Source organism: Pelobates fuscus, chromosome 6, assembly GCF_036172605.1.
Source record: "Pelobates fuscus isolate aPelFus1 chromosome 6, aPelFus1.pri, whole genome shotgun sequence".
Taxonomy (NCBI): domain Eukaryota; kingdom Metazoa; phylum Chordata; class Amphibia; order Anura; family Pelobatidae; genus Pelobates; species Pelobates fuscus.
In genome coordinates, this window is record NC_086322.1 from 61,680,350 (window position 1) to 61,698,224 (window position 17,875).

Sequence of the window (17,875 nt, forward strand, 5' to 3'; positions counted from 1 at the left end):
AAAGTGAGGTTTCAGGAACACAGACGCAACATTAAAAATCATCTGTTGACTCACTCAGTGCCAGTACACTGCAACAAATGTCCAGTAGTTAATTTTAATACACTCAAATGCATCATTATCGAACAAGTAACCTTAGACGAGAGAGGGGGCGATCTGATGCTATTATTAAGAAAAAGAGAGGGATACTGGATACATACCCTACAAACCATGCAACCTAGGGGACTTAATGTTGATTTTGATTTGGTCTGTTTCCTTTAACAAACACCTCCCTTATACTTTTTTCACCCTTTTTTGCATTTTTTGCACCTTTTTCTTTTCTTTCAATTCTAATGATCAATATGGGTCTTGACTATGTGATATATAACTCATGAAGAAAACATATCTTTATTCCATTTGTAAATTATATTGTGTATCTTTATAAAGGGTTTATTAACAATTGTGAGGGATTTATCCCTTGGAGTGTATTATTATGCGTTATGGCTATTATGGTCATACATATATGTTTTAAGGGTCTATTAATAACTGCAAGGGATTCATCCCTTAGAGAATACTTATGAGTTATGACTATTATCGTCATACATATGTATTAAATCATTTCTTTATCTGTGGCTATTTTCCGCCCGAGCGGTGGAACGCATATCAGGTGGAACGCATGAAAATCCGGAAGAGAGAGGTGAGACGCATATCCGGTTGCGTCATTGGCTCGCACCCGGAAGTACTATGGACAGACGAACCCGGAAGCGAGCGAGTGATTGGAGGAGTCCCCGGGCGCGCCAAACCGGATGGATTGAAAAGAGCAACCAGCATCATATGGAAGATTGTATCTACACACAGAAGGACGCTTTTGCCCCTGAGGAAGTTCAAGGACGTTTGAACGAAACGCGTAGGGCTTACTAATAGTGTTAGAATTTTTCATTGTCTATATTAGGCTGTTTTTATTTTATTCCGTTTTTATTATTTCGACTGGTTTAAGTTGATCCTGCAAGCTATCCTGTGATCCTGAGACCGGCTGATTTTATATGCCTATTTGCCACTACAACACTGTAAGTGTGCCTTATTATTAAAGTATAACTTTTTACTAAGATACTCTGCACTATTTTGCTTTTTTATTCCCTTCTATGTACCATATGATGGCTTACTTATCCTGAGACATTCATCGTTCTATAAGATATGCCTACAATCAACTTTGGTTTGTGAGTGTGAATTACTATATACATTTCCACTCTCTTTTATAAGTTTACAGTATTACGCTATGTTTGTAGTGTAGGTGATATACCTGCCCTGACCATGCTTTGCAGACCAGGTATCAGTGGTCAGATGGATCCTTGCCCCAAGACTGTATGCCAGACATGCCATTACTTCCTTTTGCACAATCGAGTACAGGATGGGGATTGCCTTTTGTGCAAAGAAATTTCGGCCGGGTACCTTCCACTGCGGTGTCCCAATAGCTACAAATTTTTTGAACGCCTCAGACTCCACCAGCTTGTATTGTAAAAGCTGGCGGGCTAATAGTTCGGACAAGCCAGCTGTCAGACGCTGGGCAAGGGGGTGACTTTCTGACATTGGCTTCTTACGCTCAAACATGTCCTTGACAGACACATGACTGTGGGCAGATGAGCGGGAACTGCTCAAGGCGGGAGACGGAGTGGCAGATGGTTGAGAGGGGGCAAGGAGGACAGCAGTGGTTGACGTGGCTGAAGATGCTGGACCAGGAGGAGGATGGCAGCTTAGAGTAGGCGTGCTGCTTGTACTCATGTGTTGATCCCATAGGTGTTTGTGATGTGCGATCATGTGCCTTCGCAAAGCAGTTGTACCTAGGTGGGTGTTGGACTTCCCGCGACTCAGTTTCTCTTGGCACAGGTTGCAAATGGCATCGCTGTTGTCAGAGGCAGACACACAAAAAAAATGCCACACTGCTGAGCTCTGCAATGACGGCATTCTGGTGGTGGCAACAGCATGCGTTGATTGGCGTGCTGTCTGGCTGACCCTGGGTGCCGATGCATGCTGTCTGACTGTGCCACTAGCTCCTTGTGACGACCTCCCCCTGCATCCAACTCGTCTCCTCCTCTCTGTCTCCCCATCTGAACTTTCCCCCTGTTCTTCTTCTCTTCTAGCGGGCACCCACGTGACATCCATGGACGCATCGTTATCATCAACCGCTTCACTTGTATCTGACAACTCAGCAAAGGAAGCAGCAGCGGGTACAACATCATCATCATCACACCGTACGCCCATGTGTGTAATGCTGCCTGACTGAGACATATCCCTGTTATCTACATCCTCTGGCAATAATGGTTGTGCATCCTCTAACAGATCAAGTGAAGCGGCTGTGGTGCTAGTGTTGGTGGTGGCGGAAGGTGGGCGAGTGGTAACTTGAGAGGTGCCCGAAGCTATGCTGGAGGAGGATGGTGCGTCAAGGTTCCGAGCGGAAGCTGTAGAAGATTGGGTGTCCTGTGTTAGCCAGTCAACTATGTCCTCAGAACTTTTCGAGTTCAGGGTACGTGGCCTCTGAACACTGGGCATTATTCTAGGGCCAAAGGTAATCACAGCACCACGACCACGACGGCCCCTGCGGGGTGGCCTGCCTCTGTCTGTCATTTTTTTTTCGATTAGTGGTACTATGCATGCAAGCTACTGTGACAACAGATATGACTGGTGTGACACTGTGCCCTGGCAGGCCCTGAAACGCACACGCGTGAAGGAAACTGACTGCTATTATTTCACAGTAAATAAAGTTTGTTTTTTTTTAAATGTACACTACTGTTACACCAGATATGAGTTGCACTGGTGTGACACTGTGCCCTGGCAGGCCCTGAAACGCACACGTGTGAAGGAAACTGACTGCTATTATTTCACAGTAAATAACGTTTTTTTTTTTTTAAATGTACACTACTGTTACACCAGATATGAGTTGCACTGGTGTGACACTGTGCCCTGGCAGGCCCTGAAACGCACACGTGTGAAGTAAACTGACTGCTATTATATTACAGTCAAAAAAGTTTTTTTTTTTTATTTAAATGCAAGCTATTGTGACACCAGATATGAGTGGTGGCACTGGGCAAGTGGGCACAGTATGTGAGCCTGACACACACGCTGGCAGGCAGGCAACTGCAATTAGATTACACAGAAAAAAAAATAAGCAGACTGATGCTCTAGCCCTAAGGGCTTTTTGTGGTGCTGTCCTTACAGCAGAGATCAGATGAGTCCTTCAGGACTGTAGTGGACACTGAATACACTAGCCTAGCTATCAATTTCCCTATTAAATCAGCAGCAGCTACACTGTCCCTCCTCTCACTGAGAATGCAGCTTCCGAATGAATCTAAAATGGATGCTGTCCAGGAGGTGGGAGGGTCTGGGAGGGAGGGTCTGCTGCTGATTGGCTGGAATGTGTCTGCTGACTGTGAGGTACAGGGTCAAAGTTTACTCAATGATGACGAATAGGGGGCGGACCGAACATCGCATATGTTCGCCCGCTGTGGCGAATGCGAACAAGCTATGTTCGCCAGGAACTATTTGCCAGCAAACTATTCGGGACATCTCTACTGAGCAACATATGAAGTATTATACAGCCAGAGCACACATAAGGTTTGCAAAATATACTGTGCATACTCACTTTGTGTGTCAAAAAGGCAGAATAAATGCTTACCACTACACTTAGTACAAGCTAATGGAAAAATATGCCTTTTGAAATACCCTGGGATGTCTTCTTTAAGAAATGGTATGCCTTTATGGTGTAGTTGTAATATGTTGCCTGCTAAGTGGGAGCTAAGTGCTCCAAAGTGGGACGCGGATGCATCAAAATCCTCCATGGAAATTCACACTTCAAAACCTGAACTTGTCACGTCTCTTTTACAGCACTGTAACTTCACAAAATAGTTTCTAGGTCATACATTGGGCATATTGTTTTACTCAGAAGATATAACTGAGCATAATTTGGGAGATTTTATGACAGTGGCACATATCAAGTGTAAAAAATACTCAGCAAAAATGCAAAATGTATGTAAAAATGCAATTTTTTTATCTCACCACAAACATTGGCATAAATTGGTGAAAGAATTGTTGCAAATTAAGGCACAATATACGCCATATAAGATACCCTGGGTATGCTTTAGCAAATAAAAGCCCTTTGTGGGGTTATTTGGATAGTCAAACACCAAAATAAGACATAGGCCCGTCAAATCCATCTATGAAAATTCTAACTATAGAAACTGAAATAGTCTTGTCTCTTATATGGCATTGTAGATTCACAGAATAGTGCCAAAGGCATACAATAGGGTTATCGTTATACTCAGCAGATGTAGCTTAACACAATATGGGGTTCTGTACAGGGATAGCACACACCAGCTTTACGAAATACACATTGCAAAAACCTATGTGTATGTGTATATGCCAAAATAGAGAAAAAAAATAATTTTACTCCAATATTTAGCAGAGATTGGTGATGAAATGGCTACGTTAAAAGTGTCAAAATAACCTTAGGTAAATAGCCTGTGATATCTACTTTATATAAATATATACTTCTCTGTGGCAATTTTGTTTTCTGAGATGGCTACTAAACTTTTGTTTTTTCCCCATTTTGTGGCTTTTTTTTTATAATTAATGAGAATTTATCTATGTATATGTGACATCAAATTAAAACCCTTTTTGCCCTCTAACAAACGGTATATAATATGTGTTGGTGCAATAAATGACACTGATGCAAATTGCATTTGAACACAAACAGCAAAAAATGCAAAAATGGCTTGTGTCCTTACGGGTAAAACAAGCTTTTGAGCCTGTGTCCTTAAGGGGGTTAACAAAGCAGGGTGTTGTAGAAAGCCAGGATGTAGAATATACAATAAAACAACCAGGTTGTAAAAACAACCCTGATATCTTAGGGGGTGGCCCTAGCGATGCCCTGCATCACCTAATGTGGCCACCAGCCTGAAACAGGGATATCTTTTGATCTCCTTGGTGGCTCAGAAAGGGCCTCAAAGACAGGGTCAGATCACGAGGCTTAGAAAGCCCCTTTCTGAACCTGGGCACTAAGCGTCTGCCTATGCCACCTAATGGGTAATCTGGCTATGCTTGATAAAGCACAAGCACAAGAAAGTTGCTTCTCCCGGTCTTCCACCCCCACCCACATTGCAACTATTAAGTGTTTCATATTTGTTTCACAAAATGTATAACTCCAATTGACTTGTTTATTTTTGCATTACATTCTTTTTTGTTATTTTGCTTTGTTAGGTTTGGATTAATCCACTCTGTGTTTACAAACTTACTCCTGTGGGTAAGTGCAGTGACAACAGAATCAAAACATCAACTTGAAGAACATATGGCACGGCTGACCTCCCTTGGATTCAACAATATAACTCTTGGTACGTGCGATTAGATCACAGGCTTTTTATGAGGTTGTAAAGTTTTTTTTTTTTTTTGTAAATCCAAATGATAAAATAATGTAATAAATCTAAATGATGGTGTACAGTACAGGCATAACAACACAATGGGCGTCAATAACTACAAAAGGCATTCAAAGATCACACCTAGGCTCAAATGAAGTTGGCACTGTATTATTGGACCGTGTGGTGCAGTAAATCGGGTAATGTATCCAGAGAAGAACTATTCAAGGAAATGCAACAAATGTGTAAATAGAGAGTAGTCACCATTGGAACAATCTGGCTGGTCCCACCGATTCTCATGGTAACTGCTCCACGTTTAGTACTTTGCTCCATTTTTCAGAACATGACAGTTTGATCCTGAATTAATTCTAGAGGTCGATAAGTATTGACGATTTTTGGATGATATTGTTTTTGAATTCCAACTGGATTTTATGCAATCTGAAATACGAGGAGCCAAGTGCTTGAGAAAAATCATTCGATAAATGTGCTTGGCAATTAACGTACAGGGGGGACAAATTCTCTTATAGGAACATTGTGGCATTAGGAATACAAACTGATATGCCTAACACTATAGTGTCCATGCTCCTAATTAGAGTAGTGGGAATGTATTTGTCCTTTAAGTGATTTAACTGATCAATGGGGATCATTCCTTACAAGCATCATCTCAGGGGGTGTAGTATTTTGTTTGCTTTTGCATTTTCATTTTGTTAGTTAATTTGTTGAATAGTGGTTTTTTTTTAATTTGGAAATTCTTTTTTGCTTGAAATCAATAAGTGTGTACAATGGTTTTGTTAATGTCCTTATACGTTTTATTTGGAATGATTGTGATCTCGTTTGAAGCTTGACTGCTAACACAATGTATTTGGGTCCAGGGGTCAAGTCCTGGGGAATAAAGTATGGGAACTCACTCGAGTTCCACCCTCACCCGACCACCAGAAAAAAAAAAAACTTGCATGCATATATAAACACGTACACACACACTCAGGTGCACACATACACTCACAGACACACACACACACAGACTCACAGACACACACATACACTCAGACACACACACACTCACATACACATACACTCACAGACACACACTCCCAGACACATACACTCACAGACACACACTCCCAGACACATACACACACACACACACACTCCCAGACACACACACATACACTCCCAGACACATATACACACACACACCCACAGACACACACACATACACTCACAGACACACATACACACTCACAGACACATACACACACACACTCACAGACACACACACATACACTCACAGACACACACACTCACAGACACACACACATACACTCACAGACACATACACACACACAACTGATATGCCTAACACTATAGTGTCCATGCTCCTAATTAGAGTAGTGGGAATGTATTTGTCCTTTAAGTGATTTAACTGATCAATGGGGATCATTCCTTACAAGCATCATCTCAGGGGGTGTAGTATTTTGTTTGCTTTTGCATTTTCATTTTGTTAGTTAATTTGTTGAATAGTGGTTTTTTTTTAACTGGCCAACTGCCAGGTCCATCCAGCTGCTTGTATCAAGGTCTTTTGCTGGGCTGCACTGATAAGGAACTACTGTCTGTCCTTGAAGACAGGTATAAGACTAAGGGAATCTTGCGCTCACTTGGAGAACTACCCACCTGTAATGCGGACGCGTGTTACTGGTTTCTGCTGTTCCCAGAAGAGAGGGTCTCTCCGAGTGACTGCCTGAGTTCTCCCCAGTCATGTGTGGCAAGGAGACAACCAAGCTTCTCTAATGGTGATGTATACTTAAGCTGATATATCTAGATACTAAGCTGTTTGAAGTAAATGCATGCAACTACTTAAATGAGAGTAAAACTTACTTTGCTTAGATCCCTTTGTGGATAATAAAGTGTAGTGTGAATTCTTATATTCAACTTGGTCTCTGTGTGATTTTTCTTTCCTATAACTCAATGTACTCTATCCGAACTGGTTGTGTGCCCGCCAATATCACTATAAACCTTATTAGGTATTGATTATTACTTTTTGGATATTGGTGCTTCATGAATTTAATGATTAGGCACAACATTTTGGCGCTGCGAGCAGGGTTGAGTATTAATTGAGCAAGGAAACTTGAAATCAACAAGTTAAAATAGTTTCAAATAATAAAGTGTAGTGTGAATTCTTATATTCAACTTGGTCTCTGTGTGATTTTTCTTTCCTATAACTCAATGTACTCTATCCGAACTGGGTTGTGTGCCCACCAATATCACTACTTTTTGGATATTGGTGCTTCATGAATTTAATGATTAGGCACAACAACATGTCAATAATTATTGATAAATAGATTGTGATAAAGGCTATAATATGGATATAGATAAAACATGCTATTAAGGGCAAGTAAAATATCTTTATTTTGTTTCTTTTCTAAAACTGAAAGAATTTCAAATCTCAGCAGATGAGGAAGGGAACTTTTATCAATAATATTCAGCATAAAACAAAAAATAAATCCCTACAGTCACTCAATGTGTTTCAGCCTACACAGTGCTGGTCTTAATCATAGATATTTACTACACACCCTACACCACCTTTAAATACATCAATGCCCATCCCAAACATGGGAACAAACTAAAACTTCACAGGTGAATTAACTCTTAGAACTGTCAATCCCTCTCTAAGCAAATCAACCCTTAATGTTACAATGTGTACAAAACAAAATCATAAGAAAAATATGTCAAATTACAAATTACAAAAAATAAATGAATAATAAAACAACACGTTATATATCATTTCCAACTTCCCCCCAGATCCATCAAAGGCTAAAAAACACACACCAGGCTCTGTAGTGGCTATGGTGCCAGGCCCCAGCCTAAGCAATGAAACCATTTTAGGAATGTCTTAAAAAAATAAATAAAAAAAAACATTCTAGAGCTCTATCTGTGCAATCATTTGATGTTCTGCATGTCTTAGTCCAGTAGAGCTAACAGAAGTTATTAAGCAGGAGTTTTCTGCTAAATGAGAGCTGTAGTGGAGGTGGGGAGTGTGCCCGTTAGACAACAGGTAAACGGTCAGAACAAAAATAATTTGACCTCTTACAATGGGAGAAGGGCGCCAAGTAATGGCAACATAACCTAGACATCACTCTAGTGATTATGGTGCTTGGGGTGTTCCTTTACCTTTTCTATGGCTTTAAATTTTAACATACAATGTAAAACTACCTGCACCTTTTATGGTATTGCCACAATTTTATGGATGAGTAATACTTAGTAATGTAACGAACCCTGATGTGGTAGCTATCGGTTTGTCTGTTTCCACCGGAACTGCTATGAGCATTAGTGATTATAGCTCGCAGTTTGGGTTTCCATTCGCCTCTTTCTCCAGATCAGACACAGCTTTCCCAGCAGATTCTCCCAAGGTAGTGAACAGGTACCCAAACATCAGCCAAAATTTGATGAAGGGTGTAACAAGACTGAAGCTTTATTGGCACCACACTGGCTTTTATACAATTTCCCATGCAAGGGGCACTCACCCATGGACCTTGTGGAAAACAGGGACACAACTTCTTACAGCCAATAACAGTGTAGGGACAAACAGTGACAATCTCAATACAAACAAGTAATTCCCTCCTCTCTACCTGAAGATAATTGGGTCAGATAAAGTAATAACTTAATTATCTCCAGGCAGAAAAAACATAATTTTCCCAAAACTTAGAAAGTAACCTAAAACATACAGGATCCCCATAACTGTATATCTCCTGATAGCTCTGATCTGGGTGACCAACATATCTAAAAATCACCCAGATCAGTTCAGGGGTTTTCGAATTTCACGGAGGCACCTGCCCTGAAACAGTTCCATGAATTTAGTCTGTGCGGTCGGTCTATTTCGACAAATCACAAAACCAAACAAATGCATGAACGGAACCCTCTGGCTCATAGTAGTGATTGTTCCCCTGGTTTGTGGGAACCAAACTACCGAACAGCGCTCTCCTAGCTGTTCGGGAAAAGGAAGCAGGTGTTCGTTTAGTTTGACCGGTGTTCGGGAAGTTGAGTGCCCGTTTTTAGTTCCAGACACTCGACGACCAAGTCCTGCTGCCTCCTTTCGTGCAAAGAAGATGGGGAGAGCGCGTAATTTATGATTTCCTTTGGTGATAATGAAACTACTGAACAAATAAACAAAAACTGGGGAAATAGTCGAAATATTGTTCGAAAAAGTTCAGGAAATGCTGGGTTTTCTTACATGTATCTATTTTACTTCTTATGGAAAGACAAAAATTGTGCCAGCCAGAAAATTTTTTTGACATACAAATATAATAAAAATGAGATCTGTGCACGGCAGAAAAATTCAGTACAGCGAATCCCTTTGTCCAAAACAAAAGTTTTGTTCAGTCGACCAAATATTGTCCATGTGCCCAATTTGGTTTGTCCAAATTTCATCCATGAGAATTATTCAGAAAGTCGATTAAAGGCAAAATAAAATAGCATGAAAATTGGCCAGTCAGTGGCCTGCAAAATATATACATCATTTTATATACAGGGAGTGCAGCATTATTAGGCAAATGAGTATTTTGACCACATCATCCTCTTTATGCATGTTGTCTTACTCCAAGCTGTATAGGCTCGAAAGCCTACTACCAATTAAGCATATTAGGTGATGTGCATCTCTGTAATGAGAAGGGGTGTGGTCTAATGACATCAACACCCTAAATCAGGTGTGCATAATTATTAGGCAACTTCCTTTCCTTTGGCAAAATGGGTCAAAAGAAGGACTTGACAGGCTCAGAAAAGTCAAAAATAGTGAGATATCTTGCAGAGGGATGCAGCACTCTTAAAATTGCAAAGCTTCTGAAGCGTGATCATCGAACAATCAAGCGTTTCATTCAAAATAGTCAACAGGGTCGCAAGAAGCGTGTGGAAAAACCAAGGCGCAAAATAACTGCCCATGAACTGAGACAAGTCAAGCGTGCAGCTGCCAAGATGCCACTTGCCACCAGTTTGGCCATATTTCAGAGCTGCAACATCACTGGAGTGCCCGAAAGCACAAGGTGTGCAATACTCAGAGACATGGCCAAGATAAGAAAGGCTGAAAGACGACCACCACTGAACAAGACACACAAGCTGAAACGTCAAGACTGGGCCAAGAAATATCTCAAGACTGATTTTTCTAAGGTTTTATGGACTGATGAAATGAGAGTGAGTCTTGATGGGCCAGATGGATGGGCCCGTGGCTGGATTGGTAAAGGGCAGAGAGCTCCAGTCCGACTCAGACGCCAGCAAGGTAGAGGTTTGGGCTGGTATCATCAAAGATGAGCTTGTGGGGCCTTTTCGGGTTGAGGATGGAGTCAAGCTCAACTCCCAGTCCTACTGCCAGTTTCTGGAAGACACCTTCTTCAAACAGTGGTACAGGAAGAAGTCTGCATCGTTCAAGAAAAACATGATTTTCATGCAGGACAATGCTCCATCACACGCGTCCAAGTACTCCACAGCGTGGCTGGCAAGAAAGGAAAGAAGAAAATCTAATGACATGGCCTCCTTGTTCACCTGATCTGAACCCCATTGAGAACCTGTGGTCCATCATAAAATGTGAGATTTACAAGGAGGGAAAACAGTACACCTCTCTGAACAGTGTCTGGGAGGCTGTGGTTGATGCTGCACGCAATGTTGATGGTGAACAGATCAAAACACTGACAGAATCCATGGATGGCAGGCTTTTGAGTGTCCTTGCAAAGAAAGGTGGCTATATTGGTCACTGATTTGTTTTTGTTTTGTTTTTGAATGTCAGAAATGTATATTTGTGAATGTTGAGATGTTATATTGGTTTCACTGGTAAAAATAAATAATTGAAATGGGTATATATTTGTTTTTTGTTAAGTTGCCTAATAATTATGCACAGTAATAGTCACCTGCACACACAGATATCCCCCTAAAATAGCTATAACTAAAAACAAACTAAAAACTACTTCCAAAACTATTCAGCTTTGATATTAATGAGTTTTTTGGGTTCATTGAGAACATGGTTGTTGTTCAATAATACAATTAATCCTCAAAAATACAATTTGCCTAATAATTCTGCACTCCCTGTATATTTTACTGGTCAACATTCACCCATATGATGATCGTTTGGTTACTTTTGAGCATTTGGTACACAAATCACAAATGAAACAGTCCATTGTTCAGTTCCTTTTATTAGTAATTTGGCAATATAGTTTTTCAGAGATATGGAATTCGGATGACGTACTGATCGAATTTCAGTTTGGGAAAAAGCAAGTGCGCAAGTCTAATAAAAATACAGCCTCTCTTCTCTGTATTGCCAGCATTCCCCGCCAAAGATCACAATTCCTAAGATACCGAAAACTGGAATATATATCCAAATCTAAGAAAACAGGTCCTGCGCACAAACTCCCATTACTGTTGGGCGGCAGAAACGACCCCAAACCATCAGCCCCAATACATACAGTAAAAAAAAAAAAAAGTTACCCGCGCTCTCTCCTTAATCCCTATGTATATTTAAACAAATGGAGTTTATTTAGTTACTCCAATGGCCATTGGAGGGAATGCCCGCCTGCCAACGTCAAAGCAGACCCCCCCAAGCGGTTCCTAACACTGACGCTTCAGCCTGCTTCCTTGAGCTCCTGGCAAAGATATCTCTAATGAGACAGAAAGGGGTATTTTTTATATACACCCCTATATACTTATTAACCCATAATAGGGAACACATGGGATGGGCGGCAGTATTGTAACATAGCTGTGTGATACAAAAAGTTAATACAAATACAAGAAAACAGGTCCTGCACTCAAACTCCCATCGCTGTTGGTCGGCAGCAACGACCATAGTGCACATCAGCCCCAATGCATACAGTATATACTGTATATATCCAAATCTACTGAACTGCTTGGGACCAGTGAACATTTACACTATATGTACTGCATTTCTTTATTTCTCTCCTATTTTCTTTAACGTCTTAGATACTTTCACAAGGTATGGGACACCTGAACTGCTCTACTTACAAATGTCCTCTTCAACGCTCATTTCTTTGGCATGCAAACCTTCCCTGCCCTCGTATGGTCTCTTCTTTTACAATTATTTTTTATTTCAAAACTTGTCATTATATTTGGATATACCATTTACATCTTTTCTGCCCCACCTTTAATTTCGATGATTGTATTGTCATGAGAATTCTAATGATCAATTAAAAATGTAAAACAATGATTAAATACCATGCAAATAGTACTGCAACAATGCATTAATGCAATATAAATCATGGCCCACAGCTGATCTATAATTTCTAGTGTGTGGGGGGAAAAATGCTGCAGATCTATAGATTCAAATAGTTAAATTTTTACTCTGTGGAATGTCTATTTAATCTAAGTAGTGTCACACTGCAGTGTAAGGTGCTAACGCGTTTCAGTATTAAAGGCTTACTCCTTTAACATGCTAAAAAGCTTTAGGTGTCATTTTGCAAAAAGTGCAGATTTCAATAGAAATTTACACTTTTATCAATTAACCTGGTATACACCCCCTTGGCTTTCAAGCACACAACAGGTAATATTACTTCCTCGTTTCGTTAGCTCAATGCAGCTGACTTCAAGAGGCAGCAATTGCCCAGAGCACCTGACTTACTTCTCATTGAGTGATTGGCAGTCTGTGATTGGACAGCCACAGAAAGTCTGGGCGGGGTTAAAAGGGGAGAGCTTGCAAAGGCAACAGGCTTGCACTGCAGGGGAGAGAACTGCAGGTCTTGCAAGCTGTTTTCAGATTTACCCCCCCAATTAAAAAAATACCTAATTAAATGTGTTTTCATTTAGGGTATAGCCACTAAACAGTAACTTTGATTTATTTTTTATTTGGGCAGTGGAGTGTCCCTTTAAGTCTCAAATGGAATGTGTATGCAAAATAGCAAGACACACTGGGTCATATGCCTGCATTGGTTAATGGAACGCCTGGTTGATGGCCGCTAAAAAACAAGGGACTGTCACAGTATACTATTGAGCCCTGTGAAATGGAAAAAAAGTTGTATATGGAGGCAGAGACATGTCCTGTTAATCTTTTTCCATTTTACAATATCCTCTGCTGTCAAATTACATGTTTTTTTCTATTCAGTAATACTATGCATATTAAGTTAACTATACATTTAAACAAAATACAATTGTATCACATTCTTTTTTTTGTGTGATGTAACTGTACAACTGGTATGTGTGATGCATTTTCCATAGGTACATATTATGTTTACCCATTCAACATAGAGTATCATATTTTAGCTTCTGCAATGTTGTATGTCCTGTGGAAGAATATTGGGCGCAGCATCAAACATCGCCATCATAAAACTAATCTAAAATTTCAAGGTGTGGTTGTCGGGGTTATTTTTGGACTCATTGTCCTGGCTGTAACAATCGGAGTTGTTGTCCTTTATTTGCTCAACATCGGACGCTCAAAGCAAAGTAGCGAGGCTGATCGAATTTCAGTTTGGGAAAAAGCAAGTGCGCAAGTCTAATAAAAATACAGCCTCTCTTCTCTGTATTGCCAGCATTCCCCGCCAAAGATCACAATTCCTAAGATACCGAAAACTGGAATATATATCCAAATCTAAGAAAACAGGTCCTGCGCTCAAACTCCCATTACTGTTGGGCGGCAGAAACGACCCCAAACCATCAGCCCCAATACATACAGTAAAAAAAAAAAAAAGTTACCCGCGCTCTCTCCTTAATCCCTATGTATATTTGAACAAATGGAGGTTATTTAGTTACTCCAATGGCCATTGGAGGGAATGCCCGCCTGCCAACGTCAAAGCAGACCCCCCCAAGCGGTTCCTAACACTGACGCTTCAGCCTGCTTCCTTGAGCTCCTGGCAAAGATATCTCTAATGAGACAGAAAGGGGTATTTTTTATATACACCCCTATATACTTATTAACCCATAATAGGGAACACATGGGATGGGCGGCAGTATTGTAACATAGCTGTGTGATACAAAAAGTGAATACAAATACAAGAAAACAGGTCCTGCACTCAAACTCCCATCGCTGTTGGTCGGCAGCAACGACCATAGTGCACATCAGCCCCAATGCATACAGTATATACTGTATATATCCAAATCTACTGAACTGCTTGGGACCAGTGAACATTTACACTATATGTACTGCATTTCTTTATTTCTCTCCTATTTTCTTTAACGTCTTAGATACTTTCACAAGGTATGGGACACCTGAACTGCTCTACTTACAAATGTCCTCTTCAACGCTCATTTCTTTGGCATGCAAACCTTCCCTGCCCTCGTATTGTCTCTTCTTTTACAATTATTTTTTATTTCAAAACTTGTCATTATATTTGGATATACCATTTACATCTTTTCTGCCCCACCTTTAATTTCGATGATTGTATTGTCATGAGAATTCTAATGATCAATTAAAAATGTAAAACAATGATTAAATACCATGCAAATAGTACTGCAACAATGCATTAATGCAATATAAATCATGGCCCTCTGTAACGCTCAATTGTTGATAAGATGGAAACAACTGCAGATTTCTGAGTTTGATAATGTTTATTACTTTAAATAAAAAAGATAATCAAATTGAACTGTCTCTTTAAGTCCTGGCAGGTTATAACCAGCAGCGGTGTTTGAAGTTGTTTTAGGATAAGGTAAATTTAACACAACCAGCGAGAAGTTCCAAATTAGGATGCAGATAATTAATAAGTAGGTGTTGGAAACAAGATTATGAGTTGATGTGGAGCAGATAGCGAACCACTTAGATTTAGGATGGTTATATATTAAGTTTGAGCCAATCTGGTTTACTTAACTTATGAAGGAGTGATAATCCAAATTGGTGATAGAGATTCCACAGAGAATCGAGGTTGCTGCAGGCAAGAGAATATCCAAAAACAGTCCGAGGTCGTAGGAGAGGAGAAGGAGGGTAAATGATTAAACAGTCCGGGTCCGATACACAGTAGAAGTAAATATTCAGTTTGAAGTTCGCGGGAGCTTTCGAGTTGATCCAGCACTGTGGTGTTGACGCGGACTCTCTATGAACCCTGGGAACGACCACGTCATAGGAGGGGGAGTGGCCGCGCTCCGAGAACCCGGAAGTCCACGGTTAGCGAATGCCGGAAGGTCTGACAGAACCCCCCTCATAAGAAGCAGCCACCGGATGCTGTCAACGAGGTCTGGATGGGTAGCGAGCATGGTACGCGTTGATAAGTCGACGAGCATGCACCGCGGAGGACGACACCCATGAGTCTTCGTCAACTCCGTAGCCCTTCCACCGGACAAGATATTGTAAGGAACCACGATGGATTCGTGAGTCGAGAATCCTCTGAACCTCGTATTCCTCTTCACCTTGTACCAGAATGGGATCAGGAGTGGTATGAACATCCCTCATGAAAGGGTCGGAGTGGTGTGGTTTAAGCAACGACACATGGAAGACTGGATGCAGTTTCATGGTAGGTGGAAGTTTCAATCTAACCACGTTTTCGTTGATGAGTGACAATATACGAAAAGGGCCAAGGAAGAGTGAACTTAGTTTCTTTGAGGGACGGTTGGTAACAATGTTTTTTGAAGAGAGCCATACTAGATCACCAACCTTGTAAGTAGGGGAAGGTCGTCTACCAGTATCGAAAAACTTTTTCTGAGCAGATGATGCATTTTTAAGGTTATCACGTAACCTGAGGAAGAGGGCAGACATGAACGAGTTATGGTTGGAGACGTATGGATTAGAAGAAGGAAGTCCTTGATCGGGGAATGAAGAAGGATGGAATCCAAAATTTGAGAAGAATGGAGTCATTTTGCTACTAGTGTGTACCGAGTTGTTGTATGAGAACTCTGCCATTGGTAACCACGTGATCCAATCATCTTGTAAATGAGAGCAATAACACCGCAAGTATTGTTCAAGACATTGGTTAACTCTCTCTGTTTGTCCGTTGGTTTGAGGATGATAGGCTGAAGATAATTTACGTTGAATGTTGAGGGAGGAACACATCTCATTCCAGAATTTGGAGGTGAACTGTGTTCCTCTGTCTGATATGATTTCTTCAGGAAGACCATGGAGTTTCACGATGTTGTTGATGAATACTTTTGCAAGTTCAGATGAAGAGGGTAATTTCTTTAAAGGAATAAAATGGGACATCTTGGTGAAACGGTCTACCACTACCAGAATGGTGGTATGATGTTGCGAAGGAGGGAGTTCTACCAAGAAATCCATTGAGATGGACTGCCAAGGTCTTTCTGGAACAGGTAGGCTCAGTAATTGACCGAATGGTGGATGATGGTCAGATTTTGATCTCAGACAGGTTGGGCAGTTTTTGACATAAGATTCTATGGTTCTGTCCTGGCGAGGCCACCAGTAATATCTTTTAGACAGCTCCAGTGTTTTTCTTGTACCAGGATGACCAGCCAGAGGGGAATCATGAATCAAGGAGAGTATTTTATTCCTAAGCAAGGGAGGAATGTATAACCTGTCTTTGAAGTAGTACAACCCGTCCTTTTTTGATAGATTGTCTTGTTTGGGAAGTTCAAGATCTTCTTCTTTAAGATGTTTAATATCATCAGTTAATGACGAAATAATACCTATGATTTTAGGAGGTTGAGTTTCGTTTACAGGAAGATCTTGGTGAATTCTGGACAGGGCATCTGCCTTTTTATTTCTGGATCCAGGTCTGTAGATGATTTGAAAATTGAAACGGGAAAAGAAAAGATTCCAGCGTACTTGTCTGGCAGAGAGTGTTTTGTTGGAATGAAGATATTCAAGGTTCCTGTGGTCGGTATAAACAATTACAGGAGTGCGTGTGTCTTCAAGTATGTGACGCCAGTTTTCGAATGCAGCTTTAATACTTAATAATTCTTTTTCTCCTACAGGATAATTTCGTTCAGCAGGAGACAAAGATCGTGAAAAAAAAGCTACTGGATGGAGAGGATCTTGAGGCGTTTGGTGTTGAGAGAGGACAGCCCCGATAGCTGTATCAGAAGCATCCGTTTCCATGACGTAGAGAAAAGCAGGATTAGGTAGTTGAAGAATGGGAGCACTTGTGAATCTCCGTTTTAATTCATCAAAGGCTGCTTGAGCCTCTTCGTTCCAAGCAAAGGACCGTTTACTGCTATTGAGCAGGTTGAGGGGATGAGCAACCTTGGAGTAATTTTTAATGAACTTCCTATAGAAGTTGGCAAATCCCAAAAAACGTTGTAAGTCTTTAGTATTAGTAGGAGTAGACCAGTTGACAATGCAATCTATTTTGGAGGTATCCATACTTATTGAATGAGGGGAGATAACATATCCCAAAAAAGTGATTTCATTGACTTCAAATATACATTTTTCTGGTTTTGCGTATAATTTGTGTGTTCTTAATCTGGATAATACCCATCTCACGTGTTTTCTGTGTTCTTCAAGGTTGTTGGAGTAGATGAGAATATCATCTAAGTAAATGATGACACAAACGTCTAGGAGATCTCGGAAGATATCGTTAATGAAATGCTGAAAGGTTGCAGGGGCGTTACATAGCCCGAAGGGCATGACAAGATAT

At 40.7% G+C, this 17,875-nt stretch overlaps 1 protein-coding gene across 1 annotated transcript in view; it reads left to right on the forward strand.

The window, feature by feature from the left end:
- Positions 1 to 17,875, forward strand: part of LOC134614226 (proton channel OTOP1-like) — a 127,987-nt gene that overhangs the window by 102,435 nt on the left and 7,677 nt on the right. The window contains exon 5 of the mRNA XM_063457779.1: positions 5,227 to 5,357. Coding sequence (XP_063313849.1) covers positions 5,227 to 5,357 — 131 coding nt within the window. The remainder of the gene's footprint in view (positions 1 to 5,226; positions 5,358 to 17,875) is intronic.